At 37.9% G+C, this 12,195-nt stretch overlaps 1 protein-coding gene across 1 annotated transcript in view; it reads right to left on the minus strand.

Moving 5' to 3' along the window:
* The window catches only part of SNX2 (sorting nexin 2), a 36,192-nt gene that overhangs the window by 15,918 nt on the left and 8,079 nt on the right, over positions 1 to 12,195 (minus strand). Inside the window, exons 2-3 of the mRNA XM_064439365.1 lie at positions 10,392 to 10,509; positions 1,108 to 1,271 (exon numbers count right to left, since the gene is read on the minus strand). Of these exons, the coding sequence (XP_064295435.1) occupies positions 1,108 to 1,271; positions 10,392 to 10,509 (282 nt within the window). The remainder of the gene's footprint in view (positions 1 to 1,107; positions 1,272 to 10,391; positions 10,510 to 12,195) is intronic.

Genomic DNA, 12,195 nt, shown 5'->3' on the forward strand with positions numbered 1-12,195 from the left:
GCAACAAACTTCATGTGGTGACTTGGCACTTGACTTGTTAGGTGTAAGGTTGGACTCAATGATCTTAAAGGTCTTTTCCAACCTAAGTGATTCTATGTTTTTCGTTTTAAGCTTTCCTGCAAAAGCTTTTAGTGTGGCAGCCTTTTCTCAGGACTTGTTTGCCTCAAAATTTTTAGTAAATATTTATCTTAGGGTTATGTTCATTGCATCTCCTCCAATGCTAGCAGATTCTATGGTTCAAGAACCACTCTCATTTGTGATGTTTCTATATGCTTCTAATCTTTTTATTAATTATACCTGTAGCAGAAGAGCTTGGGAAGGGAAAAGTAACAGAATTTTCTGATACTTGCCTGAGCTCTAGTTTTGCAGAATTTTGTAACCTTTCATGTAATATACCTAAGTTTGATAAAAATAGAGATCTTAAGATACATCATGGCAGAAGAGACAGTGCACCAGGGCCGAAGACAGGAGAAATCAGAATCCAATGCCATCTTGTGGTATCTGGGGAAGCAGCCATCTTCGAGTCACAGGCAAGTCTTGTTTGCAAACTCATTTAGCAGAGGCACTGTCTAGTAGAAGAACGCTCCAGAATGAATGGCATTTGGCAATGCCCGGATTTCGAATGAAACAACAAATGTAAATAGCAACATTAAACTTGCTATTAGCCTCAGCTGTTGTTAGCATGCAGGATAACGCTAGCAACTGCTTCTTCTACTACCCATTAACAACAGCTTCAGAAATCAAGCTGAAACCTGTGCCATGCTAGTAAGAGTTATTATACATCAATAACATTTCTCCTGTATCAAGCTCATGGCTTCCTCCTACATAGACTTCTACAGTATCTATGTGAATGAATGGAGCATCTTAATCCTCACACTAGAGATCTCCAATATAATCACCTAAGTAATGAGTTGTCATGGTATTTCCATGAGCCAAATTCAGACTAAACTTCATATGCAAAGTAAACAAAATAGGCCTTCTTTTACACCCTTCTCCTTAGCAAAGGATGATCCCATAAGTCAACATTTAGGAACTGTAATTTTAAAAGAAGAAAAGACATCAAAAAACAAACAAGACATTCCCATTATTTAGAAGTTTACTGCATACCTCTTCTCGGCATCTATCAAAAATCACTGGGGCTGTTACAATTTTCGATTCCATTCTGGGAGCTACTAATGTAGTAGGTGTTACAGGAGCCATTGCAGGAGTAGGTTCTGGCGAAAGTATTGGATCCCTCTCTGGACTGTCCAGTGAAACTTCTTCTGTTGCTTCTAGATAAACATTTGAAGTTAGCAAAGAAGCTTTTGTGCAATAGAGACAGATGTGCATCACAAAGAAATACACACACTAAAAAATTATTATATACAAGTTTAATAAGATCATCTGTAAATAGCATCCATTTGTGCCAGATAATTTCTTTCAATATATAGCTAAAACTAGATGTGACATTTGAGCTTCTAGTGCATAATGGGTTAAAGTAATATTAATATTGTAATTTTTTTTAATACACAGTTAGATAAAGGGTCTTTTAAAGTGATAAGTCATTCATTTTTGCATGAGATACTGCGAAAACTAATTATTTTTTTTAATCACACCAGCAGCTCTTTTTCAGCACCGGTATCAATTTCAGTTTTTGCACTCTGAACAACAGCTGATTTAGTCACATAAGCTGGACCCTGAGCAGAACAAACCATGTGTTAAATGAAGTCACATAACCATAATACACCCCTACCCCCGCCAAAAGCCCACAACTTATAAAATAGAAATATTAACAGTTGAGATATTCTGACTAGTAAGACTAACTGCTTTCTAACTTCAGCCTCTTGGAGCTTAAAACAGCTCACTAGAAACTGAGTACTTTCTTCAGACAGATACTTCATCTACCTTTAAAGAGGATTTAAATCTCTGGTCTACAGATCCCGCATGTTTTCTTCCACTAACTGCTTTTCACCACTGGCAACCAACATACTTCCTTTACAACACACTTCCACTTTACATAATTAACAGTGTGGTCTCGCTAGATGTGCATTTTCAAGAGTTCCAGTTCCTTAAAAGATAATACTGAACACAGAATAGTAAATTGAATCCAAAATTAACTTCCCAATTGATCTCAAGTCTTGTTAAAAACTGGACTTCCTCTGGCAAGTACTTTACCAAGCAGATTAACAAAAAAGCACTAAAACAGATCCACTCTGAGTTCTACAAAGTTACCAGAAAGGTTTATTATGCAATTTGGAAAAGAGTTGTGCTTGCAACTTCTGCCTATACAAACCACTCAATTTTCAAAAGAATATATGCCATCTTTCTTCCAAACTTTCTAAAGCCTGGTGCATATAATGAATAAAACTAGTCCTTTCTCAGCAGCCAAGAAAAGAGGAGTTTTAAATATCAGAGCTACTTTAAAACTTGTGAAATATTTATACTGTGTGTAAAGAAAAAGTCTCATTTTTGTCCCACGTAGGATTGTTTGCTTCTCCAGAACCACCTGTAATCCACTAGCAACATAAAAATAGGGAAATAGCATCCAATGAACCATATAATCTATTACTGCAAAAAATAATATTATGTTCTTTTAGAATCAATATATCAAAACCACTCAGCTTTACTCCTGCTGCCACTTAGAGATACTGTCAGCCAATTCTGTTTCCCATTCTTCTGTAACACTTTTTTTGTCAATCCTTTACGTTTTTAATAAAATAACAAAACCACACTTCTCTATTTCAGGAATGGAAATGACTAATGTGAGCCTAAATTTTGTTTGATACTGAAGCTCAAAACAAAATGAAAAAACCAAACTCCAACGTCACTGTGCCTTAAGCTCGTTTGAAGCAGATGCTCCTTCCGGCTTGCGGCTGACAAAGTTTGCTGTCATCACTTTGTTTTGGTGTATATCACAGAATTGCTGAGCTTGGAAAGGACTTCTGCAGATAATCTAGCCTAACCCCTCTGCTCAAGCAGGGTCAGCTACATTAGGCTGCTCTGGACCACACACAGATCAGTTTTGAGCACCTTCAAGGATGGAAAATCCACCTCCCCCTTTGGCAACCTGTGCCAGTGCTCAATCACCCTCATCATCTAAAAAAACCAAAACCCACAACATTTATGTCCATTACCTCTTGTCCTGTAAGTGGGCAATACTGAGAAGCCTGGCTCCTTCCCCTCCATTCCATCCCAGGAGGTATTGTAGGTTTCCCCCAGGCTGAACAGCCTCAGCTCTCTCAGTCTCCACACATATTGTACACTTCGTGCCCTTAATCATCTTCATGGCCCTGCTCTAGATTCAATCCAGTTTGTCCATGTCTCCCCTTGACTTGGATAGCTCAGACCCGGACTCAGCACCCCAGGTTTGGCCTCACCAGGGCTAAGCGGAGGGGAATGACCACTTCTGTCAACCTGCTGGCAATGCTCTTCCTAATTTCAAATTACAGATTTCCATACTATTTTCAAACTAGGCTTAAAAGTGAGCACCTTTTTATATTCTCCATTTTTAATATGAACAAAGATTATCTAAAGGCTTTCTCTGAAAATATTTATTTTCCTACCATAGTGTTAATTCTTACTGCTAAGCCTTTCTGAAGAACCCTGCTGATGCCCTCCACCCTCAAATGCCACAGGAATGATACTGCATCTTAAATCAATAAAGAACTTCAATTCAAAACCTCAGATCAGCTGGGAAGCCATGCTTTTGCAATTGAGGCACTTGCAAAAAAAAAACCAAAAAACAAACCACAAAAAAAAACCCACCACCCTTTTAGATTGGCAGGAGAAAAATATTTAAACAGAAAAGAGGTAGTTCTGTCCTTTGGTGGTTAACAGCATTCAACATATAGGCTACAAAAATTACTGTTTCACAAAAACATTTCTCACAAAAAGATTATATATTTATAACACATTGCATATGTATAAGATAAAATACAAAAGCCATTCCAATTCAATTCTTCCTTCTTCTGTCACCAGCTATATTCCAGCAGGTGTGTTTGGGAAGCAAAGCATTAATCACCAGTAAGTACTTCTCTGTACCTTCCAATTCTAGACACGCTTATAAAACAAGTTGTGAAACAATTGAAAGCACATAGACTTCTCACTTTCATCAGCTGAGAAAACATTCCTGTTACTGTAGAAGTATGACTTTGTGCAGAAAGTATGAATTCAATGTAACAAAGCAGCACCGCTACCAGATGAAACAGAAGCACACTCCTTCCCAGCACTCCCCTTTTTCAGACTTGTATCCACACACCCATTAGTATCATGAACTGATCTATGTTGTGTATCACATGAACTCCAGCCAGGATCACCCCCCTGCTACTGTTCTGCAGATCAGGATGAAGATACTGCTACTGGTGCATTGTTTCTGTAAAACAGAAAGCAGCAGGAAGAAGCAGTTGGAAAGGCAAGGAGGTTTCCTTTCAGCAAGACCAGCAACATTAGACTTTGTCTGCACCAGTATTTCTAAAGCTGTGTGACCCCGGGTTGCTTGGTGCTGCTTACTAGCCCTCCTATTTTCCTGGAGTAACTTACCCAGAGAAAATATTATCTGTTTGTTTGATAGCAGCAGGCCAGTTCTTTTAAGAAGAAGAAAAGATAATTTATGCCATCCTCCCTCCTGTTACCTCTTACCCCTAAGTTTCCATGCATCCTGGACATTATGTAAATCTAGAAGAGTGAAATGGAAAAGACAGTGGAAGGGGGTGAAGGCACAGCAGACCAGAAATAAGGATGTTGTGCTTTTTGTTTAAAAGACAACTATTAAGAGATTCTGAAGGGAAAAAGATGTATTAGCTGTATGTAACAACAGGAGGCCCTTACACTTTCTAGCTATTTTTCCGCTCAGAAAAGTGGTCTCTGTGTGGTACATAAGCTGAAGATCTATTTCCCAAGAAACAGATTTGTTCTGACAAACTGTGGCATTTTTGCTTCTGATATACATTCTTTCACTTTGAGAAATAAGATGGCATGGCCCAGATTAAAAAGTTTCATTGACAATTATTCTGTTTGTTTTGTGGGTTTTTTCCCCACGGAAAGATGTATTTGGTAGGTTCCAGAGTAGAAACTATGGCACTTTCAGAAACATTTGCTTGATTTAGTAATTTTTTATTTTCCCATGAAAACTTAGGTATTAGGTTGTGGTTTTGTAGGGGTTTTGTTTCGTTTTTAAATACTCTGTATTAGTATTTGCACAAAAAGTGAAATCTAGATGTATTGCTTTCCTGGGAAGTTCTCAAAAACATAAGCTCTTCTGGCATAAAAGGAGGCAACTGCTTTGCCCAACTTTTAGGTGGAAAACATTGAGATCCAACACTCATATCAGCTACGGCAGTTATCAGCACATATTAAGCACTCCCACCAATCTAATGCTGCAATACTTCTACACATAAATACCTACTTTACAATCCATGAACAGTCTCTGTTATGGATCACTGTCAAGACGCTTAGCTCCAAAGGAACATGAAAACATCTCATTCTGCTGCAGAAGACAACTATTTATGCTTAATTAACATTCTATGGCCAACTACACCAAGTTTCTATCAGCACTCAAGCATGCGGCTCAATCTCAGCATTAGACAGCTCTTTTTTCTTTACTTTCCACTATGAATACTTGTCAAACATCATCTTAGAAAGTGCAAGTTTGCAATTCCTCACTAGCAGCTCACTTCAGCTGAGTAAGTTATTTTTACTGGTCACACTTCTAAATGTCAGACCTCTAAAATTCTGACATGGCTCAAGTGTTTAAACTGGCTTATTATCTTTGAAAGTTTACTCAGGTGATCACATAAACACAGAACTAAACTGAAGTAGAAACCATTGTCCAGAATGGAGGACAAGTTATTAAAAAAAGGCTTCTCCAGGTGTAGCAATATTTCAGAGACAGATACCCTAACAGAACTGACGGTGAAAACTACCACACGTAAGTCATAGCCTATCACCCTCACTGTTATACCGGGAGTACTAAGATTAATCTTAATGAGAACAGAAATAGTTTTAACTGAACAGTCAGACACTAATTAGGCCCCCTTCTGACTGCAAAACTGTAGGTTCACATACTTTCATGCATTTGTATCTTGCAGAAGAGACCTAGAACTGAACAACCAGCTTCAAAAAAGCAGCAAGGCATCTGCACCAAACTCGTCTGATCAGACACACCACATGACAACAGCCTGACAGACACCATCGGCTATAAACTTTTGATTTTCAGCTGGGCTTAAAGTACATGTCTTTTCTGGTCCACAGAATTAGCATCTCCTTTTCTGTATCAACTCCCAGGAAAAAAGACTAAGACAAATCTATCAGTATATGAAGAAAAATAAAACAAAAACAAACAAAATCACCACTCTCAAAGCATTGATGTTCCGCCAGGACACAAAAGCAAGATATTTGCATAAGACAATCCATCCCCAAACACCTGTCAGAGCTGAAAAAGCAGAACATCATAAAAAGTAATCTTTACCAGACTAAGGAAAAGGAAAAATTTTAATTTTCCATTTCTCTGAAAATGGTGACAGAACACTGATATAACTTCAGAGTCCTGCTCGTCATCTATGAGCACCGGAGGCACAAGGCACAGACAGCTATGTCTTGCACAGGCAGTCCACGGCACATTTCTGCAGCCACATACAGAACTTCAGGCCAACATTTTGGAAGACTAATTCAGTATCTAGTTCTTCACTCTACAGTAAAAGCTTATGGACAGCCAGGTTTTAAGACACACTCCAAAGATCCTCAAGATACTCCTAATACTACCTGATTTTGACCACTGACCATTATAGCAGCCTTCCAGTACCTGAAGTACAAGAAAGCTGGAAAGGGACTTTTTTACAAGGGCATATAGTGATAGGACAAGGGGTGGTGGCTTTAAACTGAAAGAGGGTAGATTCAGATTGAAGAAGAAATTCTTCATGATTAGGGTGGTGAGGCACTGGAACAGGTTGCCCAGAGAAGCTGTGGACGTCCCATCCCTGGAAGTGTTCAAGGCCAAGTTGGATTGGGCTTTGAGCAACCTGCTCTAGTGGAAGGTGTTCCTGCCTATGGCAGTGGGGTTGGAACTAGTTGATTTTTAAGGTCCCTTCCAACACAAACCATTCTGTGATTCTATAGTCTCCATATGTAAGAGCTCTATAAGATAAAGTAATTCTATCTTGACCAAATATCAACACACTGACTTTTATTCTAAGGGTGAAAGTCCTTAAGAGGGTTTAGCAAGGCAGTTTGTGTTTTCCATCTGTTAGTGGAGACCAGTAAATTTCGCTGCCACGTTCATTAGTATTGTTGTTCTCAGTTCTGTAAAAAAACATTTTCTTCCACCTTTGAAACCCAGTTTTAATAGTTCAGCAAAACATTTATGAGTCACCAGACAAAAGGTAATGAGTACCTAAAATTATTGCATATACTACCCTGTAGCTATTACAGAAACACAACAGCAAAGAGGCTTTTAGTATAGCCAAAAAAGCCTAAACCCCCCCCCAGATTCTGAACAGCATTAAAACAGTACAAGAAATCACAGAATTTGTTCTCCCCCACCTCTTTTTCTATTAGGTTGCATTATTAAATGGAATAATGAAAAAGACTTATCAAGCCTACAATAGCTAGAGAGGCATAACATCACAATTTTTTACAAATAAGTCTGCAAAACTAGAATTATTTATGCTCCAAAGAGTCAGTCTCTCCTTTCAGGAGCCATCCATAGGATTTCCTTGACCTGGATTTTATAGTGTCTAATTTTCAATATGAAGAAACAATGTAAGTCAGAAAACTGTGGAACCTTATTCTCTTCCTCTCCGGTTATGCATTCCTATAAGCTGTGCGATGATAGGTTTCTTTGGAATTTCAACATGTTTAAGAAAAAAGCCCAGCCACACTCAACTTGTATATTAAGTCCTGCTTTCACAGAAAGCCAGGCTTAGGCAATCATGCTGGAAGCAAGAAAACAAGCATGTTATGCTGCCTTCTCACATTGTTTCTATTCGTTGCAAACCAGTATCAGAAAATTAATCAGATGGATTAACATCACTGTCTAGCAAAGCAGTCCTAAGAAAGAAAAAATGGTTACACTCGTGAGTGGATGGCACTGGAACACAAATTGGAAATAATTTTTGAGAATGCCTATGCTGACAGTGATACAAAGACAGAAGTTCATCACTAGGGTACAACTGTATTATGTGAAAGATGTTACATTCTGTCTTAGGCTCCATAAATCACACTTGGTTTTTCCCCCCATTTGAGAGTTTGTACTAGCCTCAGTCTATATATAAATTGCCCTTTGATAGACCAGTCTCAGTTGTGTTAGACATTCAGTACATTAGATACTTTCAGTTCAGTGCTGCATGCATTTAAAAGAATATCTTCCATCGCAAAACTCAGACTCATTAAATCACTTCTGTGTGTTTTCCTCACAGCATTCATTTCAGTTGAAACAATCTGGCTGCTAACATTTGTTCCTATGTCTGGATCCCCTCAATATTTACTCCAACCACCTTTTTTCTTAATATTATCCAAAGGAGAACTGGCTTTCCTAAAATATCCATGCCAGATGGCTCTATGGTTATAAAAAGCCAGCTTCATATACTGAAGCTAAGTAACCAAATTATGAGTACTAGAGAGCTTCGTGGCTAAATCACTGCTGGTCTTTGTAAGTCATAAGCTCAGGTAATATAAACCCAAAAGCAGGATTACCCTCTATTCCTTACGCTCCTCCTTTTTCAAAGCACTTTCAGAGAGTTAATAAACTAGTTAATAGATTTTAACAGCGTTGTGAGCAAAGATAAGTTCAAATATACGCAAATGTAAGTTTAGTAAGTTTAGAACAGAGGTAATGAGCATGCATACACCTATGTATACAGAACACCCAGAACTAAAGGCTATGAAGTTTCTTTTTGAATTATTACATCGGGGAATCAATGAAGTTGAGATGGGGGCTGTATTCAAAGCAGACTGCCCACTGACTCACTCCATAGGAAAAGTGTTAGTACCGCGAAGCAGCATTCAGAACCATCTTTTGACGTACATAAGATACTCCAAATATCACACCTCCTTTCTTGAATACTTAATATTCCTACACATGTAACTGACATCAACCATAATCCACAGTAGGACAGTTGAAACCCAACACTGATTATGAAGCATTAGAAGTGTGATATCTATTGACTGATTATTTATCAAAACTTTCACATACCTTTCTCCAAAACATGTAGTACTGTCAGGTAATACAGACAGAATCATGCACTAGTGAAATGATAAGACTGGTCCCATATGCCAGTTTGTTACCTTTTCACAATAAAAGGTAGTCTTATGAGACTTATGAAAAAGGAAATACCCTCCAGCTTGCAATATGATCTGAATTATACTTCTTTGTAATTCGAAAAAAGATTGGGACAACTAATGTGTGCTTATTAAGCAGAAAACTAGGATGTAACTTAAGCCCTGTTTTTACACAGATTTGAGTATTGTTAATTACATAACGATAAATACTGTTATCACTGTCAGCAGAACACGTCACTAACCAGCTAACACTGCCACGCTATGCATTGACCGTACACACCGAGAAACCTGTATTTAGCAAACGAACCTAATGCTAACGTCCCTTAAGAAAAAGATCCATACGTCATTGTCAAATTGTTTAGAAACTTAAACTAAACTTTCCTACTAAGTAAGTTCCTCAAAGTGCCACTAATGCAATATATGAGAGAGCAATTAATGGTTACGCTACCAAAAAAAAGTAACATCAAGAGTGTAATGGAAGTGTTTACACCCAAGACAACATGGGCAAATCTCGTGAAAAAATATTCCTGATTTTAATTTTGCCAACAAAATTTTAACAAAACCAAATATAATCCTGAAAAGAAGTCACATATCACTTTATTTCCACTACTAAGCAAGATTAAGTTTTCTACTTTGAGTTTAAAATGAAAGGCTACACTTCAAAACAGTTTTACAATATATAAATCAATAGTAAGATATGTTAACAATGGTAAAACAAACAACTCTGGGCAAAGAAGAATCTTGGCTAATTTTCCTTTTTAGTGTATTACTTCTGCAAGTTCATAACCTTGACAACATACTGCAGAAGATCATAGGACTTCAACTAAATACATGATGTTGAACTCAGGAAAGAATGACTGATGACAGCTAGAAGCACTAATTCATTACTAAGTGAATTTTCCAGGAAGCATACCTTCAACAGGTTAAGCGACAATTAAGATTTCTTACAATACTAAATTGCGTAAATTAAAATTGAAGTTTCCATTGCTGGGTTACTGCTTCATTTTTCTTTACAGTCAAAAAAAAGTGACCTTTTACAGCATAAAAAGGTTTTAACCCTCCCTCCCCTAAAAGGACTTTAATTCCAGTCCAAGAGAAAAAGAGTTTATGCAAATACATGAGAAGAAAAGAGCAATTACCAGCAAAGAGGTCTTCTCTGTCATCATCTAGCATGATTTCTGCCGGCTTTGGACCATTGGAGTTTGTGCTGAGGTCTTCTGCAGGAAGACTTGCTGGCTCTGGAGATGAAGGACTTGACTGTTTAAAAAAACAAGTGAAATGAGTAGCAGAGAACCAGTTGCCATGTGTCAGTATATAAGAATTATTGCAACAAGCATTCTTTCATGGCAAAGAAACAAGGCAAGATGTACAGAAAGGAAACCCTGTCAGCTATTTCCATTTCCTACTCCTACCATGGTAACAATGAACAAAGGATATGAGCTAGTCAACAGCTCTTTTCATTTCTTTGTTGGAGAGAAAAAAAAGTGTCACCCATTTCCTCAGGTTTAATTAACATGAAACAAAAGCTGCTACAGAAATATCTAGAATAAGTTTATTAGTATCAGTGAAAGTAATTCGATTTTTAAGTTCCTTTTGCAAAGCCTTGTATTTAGATTTTGATTTGTGCACAGAAGGAAATTAATAAAGACATTTCCAAGGGTTCTATACCAGTTTTTCAGAGACTAAAAGAGTGCATTAATGCCATTCAAACAATCCAAGGCTGCTTGCAGCCATAAGAAGTCTTGATATCTTTGCAACAGCTTGAATTTGGGAATTATTCCCACCTAGGGTCACACTGTAATGACATAAAAGCTAGGCTTGCCATAGATACAGTTCTTTTAGATTACTGAAGACTAGAACTTGCCCTGTGAAAAAGAGAAATACTGGAAAACACTCAGGAAAATTAAATCAGTACTGTAGCTGGGCTACCAAATGTATAGCTTACTCACAAAATAAATACACACCTAACCAAAGATCAGTGCTTCAGTTAGAAAACCCTTGTTGCATAAGTATCAACTATGGTTGTTAAATAGTTCTAGAAAATGTGCAAGACTCACTGCTCACAGGTTCACCCAAGATAGCTAGCTAAAGAGTTTTCAACATCATCATATTTACTAATGAATGAATGCACTTTAAAAGCAGCCGCTAAAAATTGTGTCACTGCTTGCTTCCTCATTTTTGCATAGAGTTGTCATAATTTAAGTTCAGAACCAGAATTCAAAAGAGATAGTAAACATTTCAGGCTACACTTCAACAAATGCCACAGGCTACAAAAGATTAACACACAAAAAAAGCCCCCAAAATACTGAAAAGCCACTGAAAAAATCTGTCCAGGTTGTGTTTGCACACTCATCAATGCAGCAGAGGCAACAGTTCTAAGAGAGAGGCCTTCCTTATAGCCGGCTCTCTAAAAGCAGTGTACATCCTGACATGGAGTATGACACTGCTGCTTTACTTCAGGCAGCATAGAGCAAGATCCTGGCCCCCACATCTATCCAGACGTCAGTCACCTGAAATTCTGGTGCAGAGGAGGTAAGCAAGAAACAGTAGAAATGCTGCCAGACAAATTCAGACACAGTAAAAATTGTTTTTCAGATGACATATGAAATCAAGACTCTCTCAATCTGGAAAGGTGTTAGCCCAAGGTTTTGCTTGCTGAAGGCAGAAGAAAAATAAAAGCAAATACAAGAATACCAGAAAATTTATATTCCTCTAAACCACATTGCGGTTGCAACAAGGAACTGCTCCATTCAAATGACAGAACAGGTTATATCCCTTTCCCTCTGTCAAAGGCTGCAACACTCTCTGAAAAGAAGTCGGGAAACCAATAAACAAACCAAAGTGATGAGCAACAAAAGGAGCAGCCTCTCAAACTGCTTGTTGGATTTTGCCCTAGAGCCTCCAAAGAAAGTCACAGCGGGAACACATGGGAACTGTATGTAG

The sequence above is a fragment of the Phalacrocorax carbo genome, chromosome Z, assembly GCF_963921805.1.
Source record: "Phalacrocorax carbo chromosome Z, bPhaCar2.1, whole genome shotgun sequence".
In the NCBI taxonomy this organism is placed as follows: Eukaryota; Metazoa; Chordata; class Aves; order Suliformes; family Phalacrocoracidae; genus Phalacrocorax; species Phalacrocorax carbo.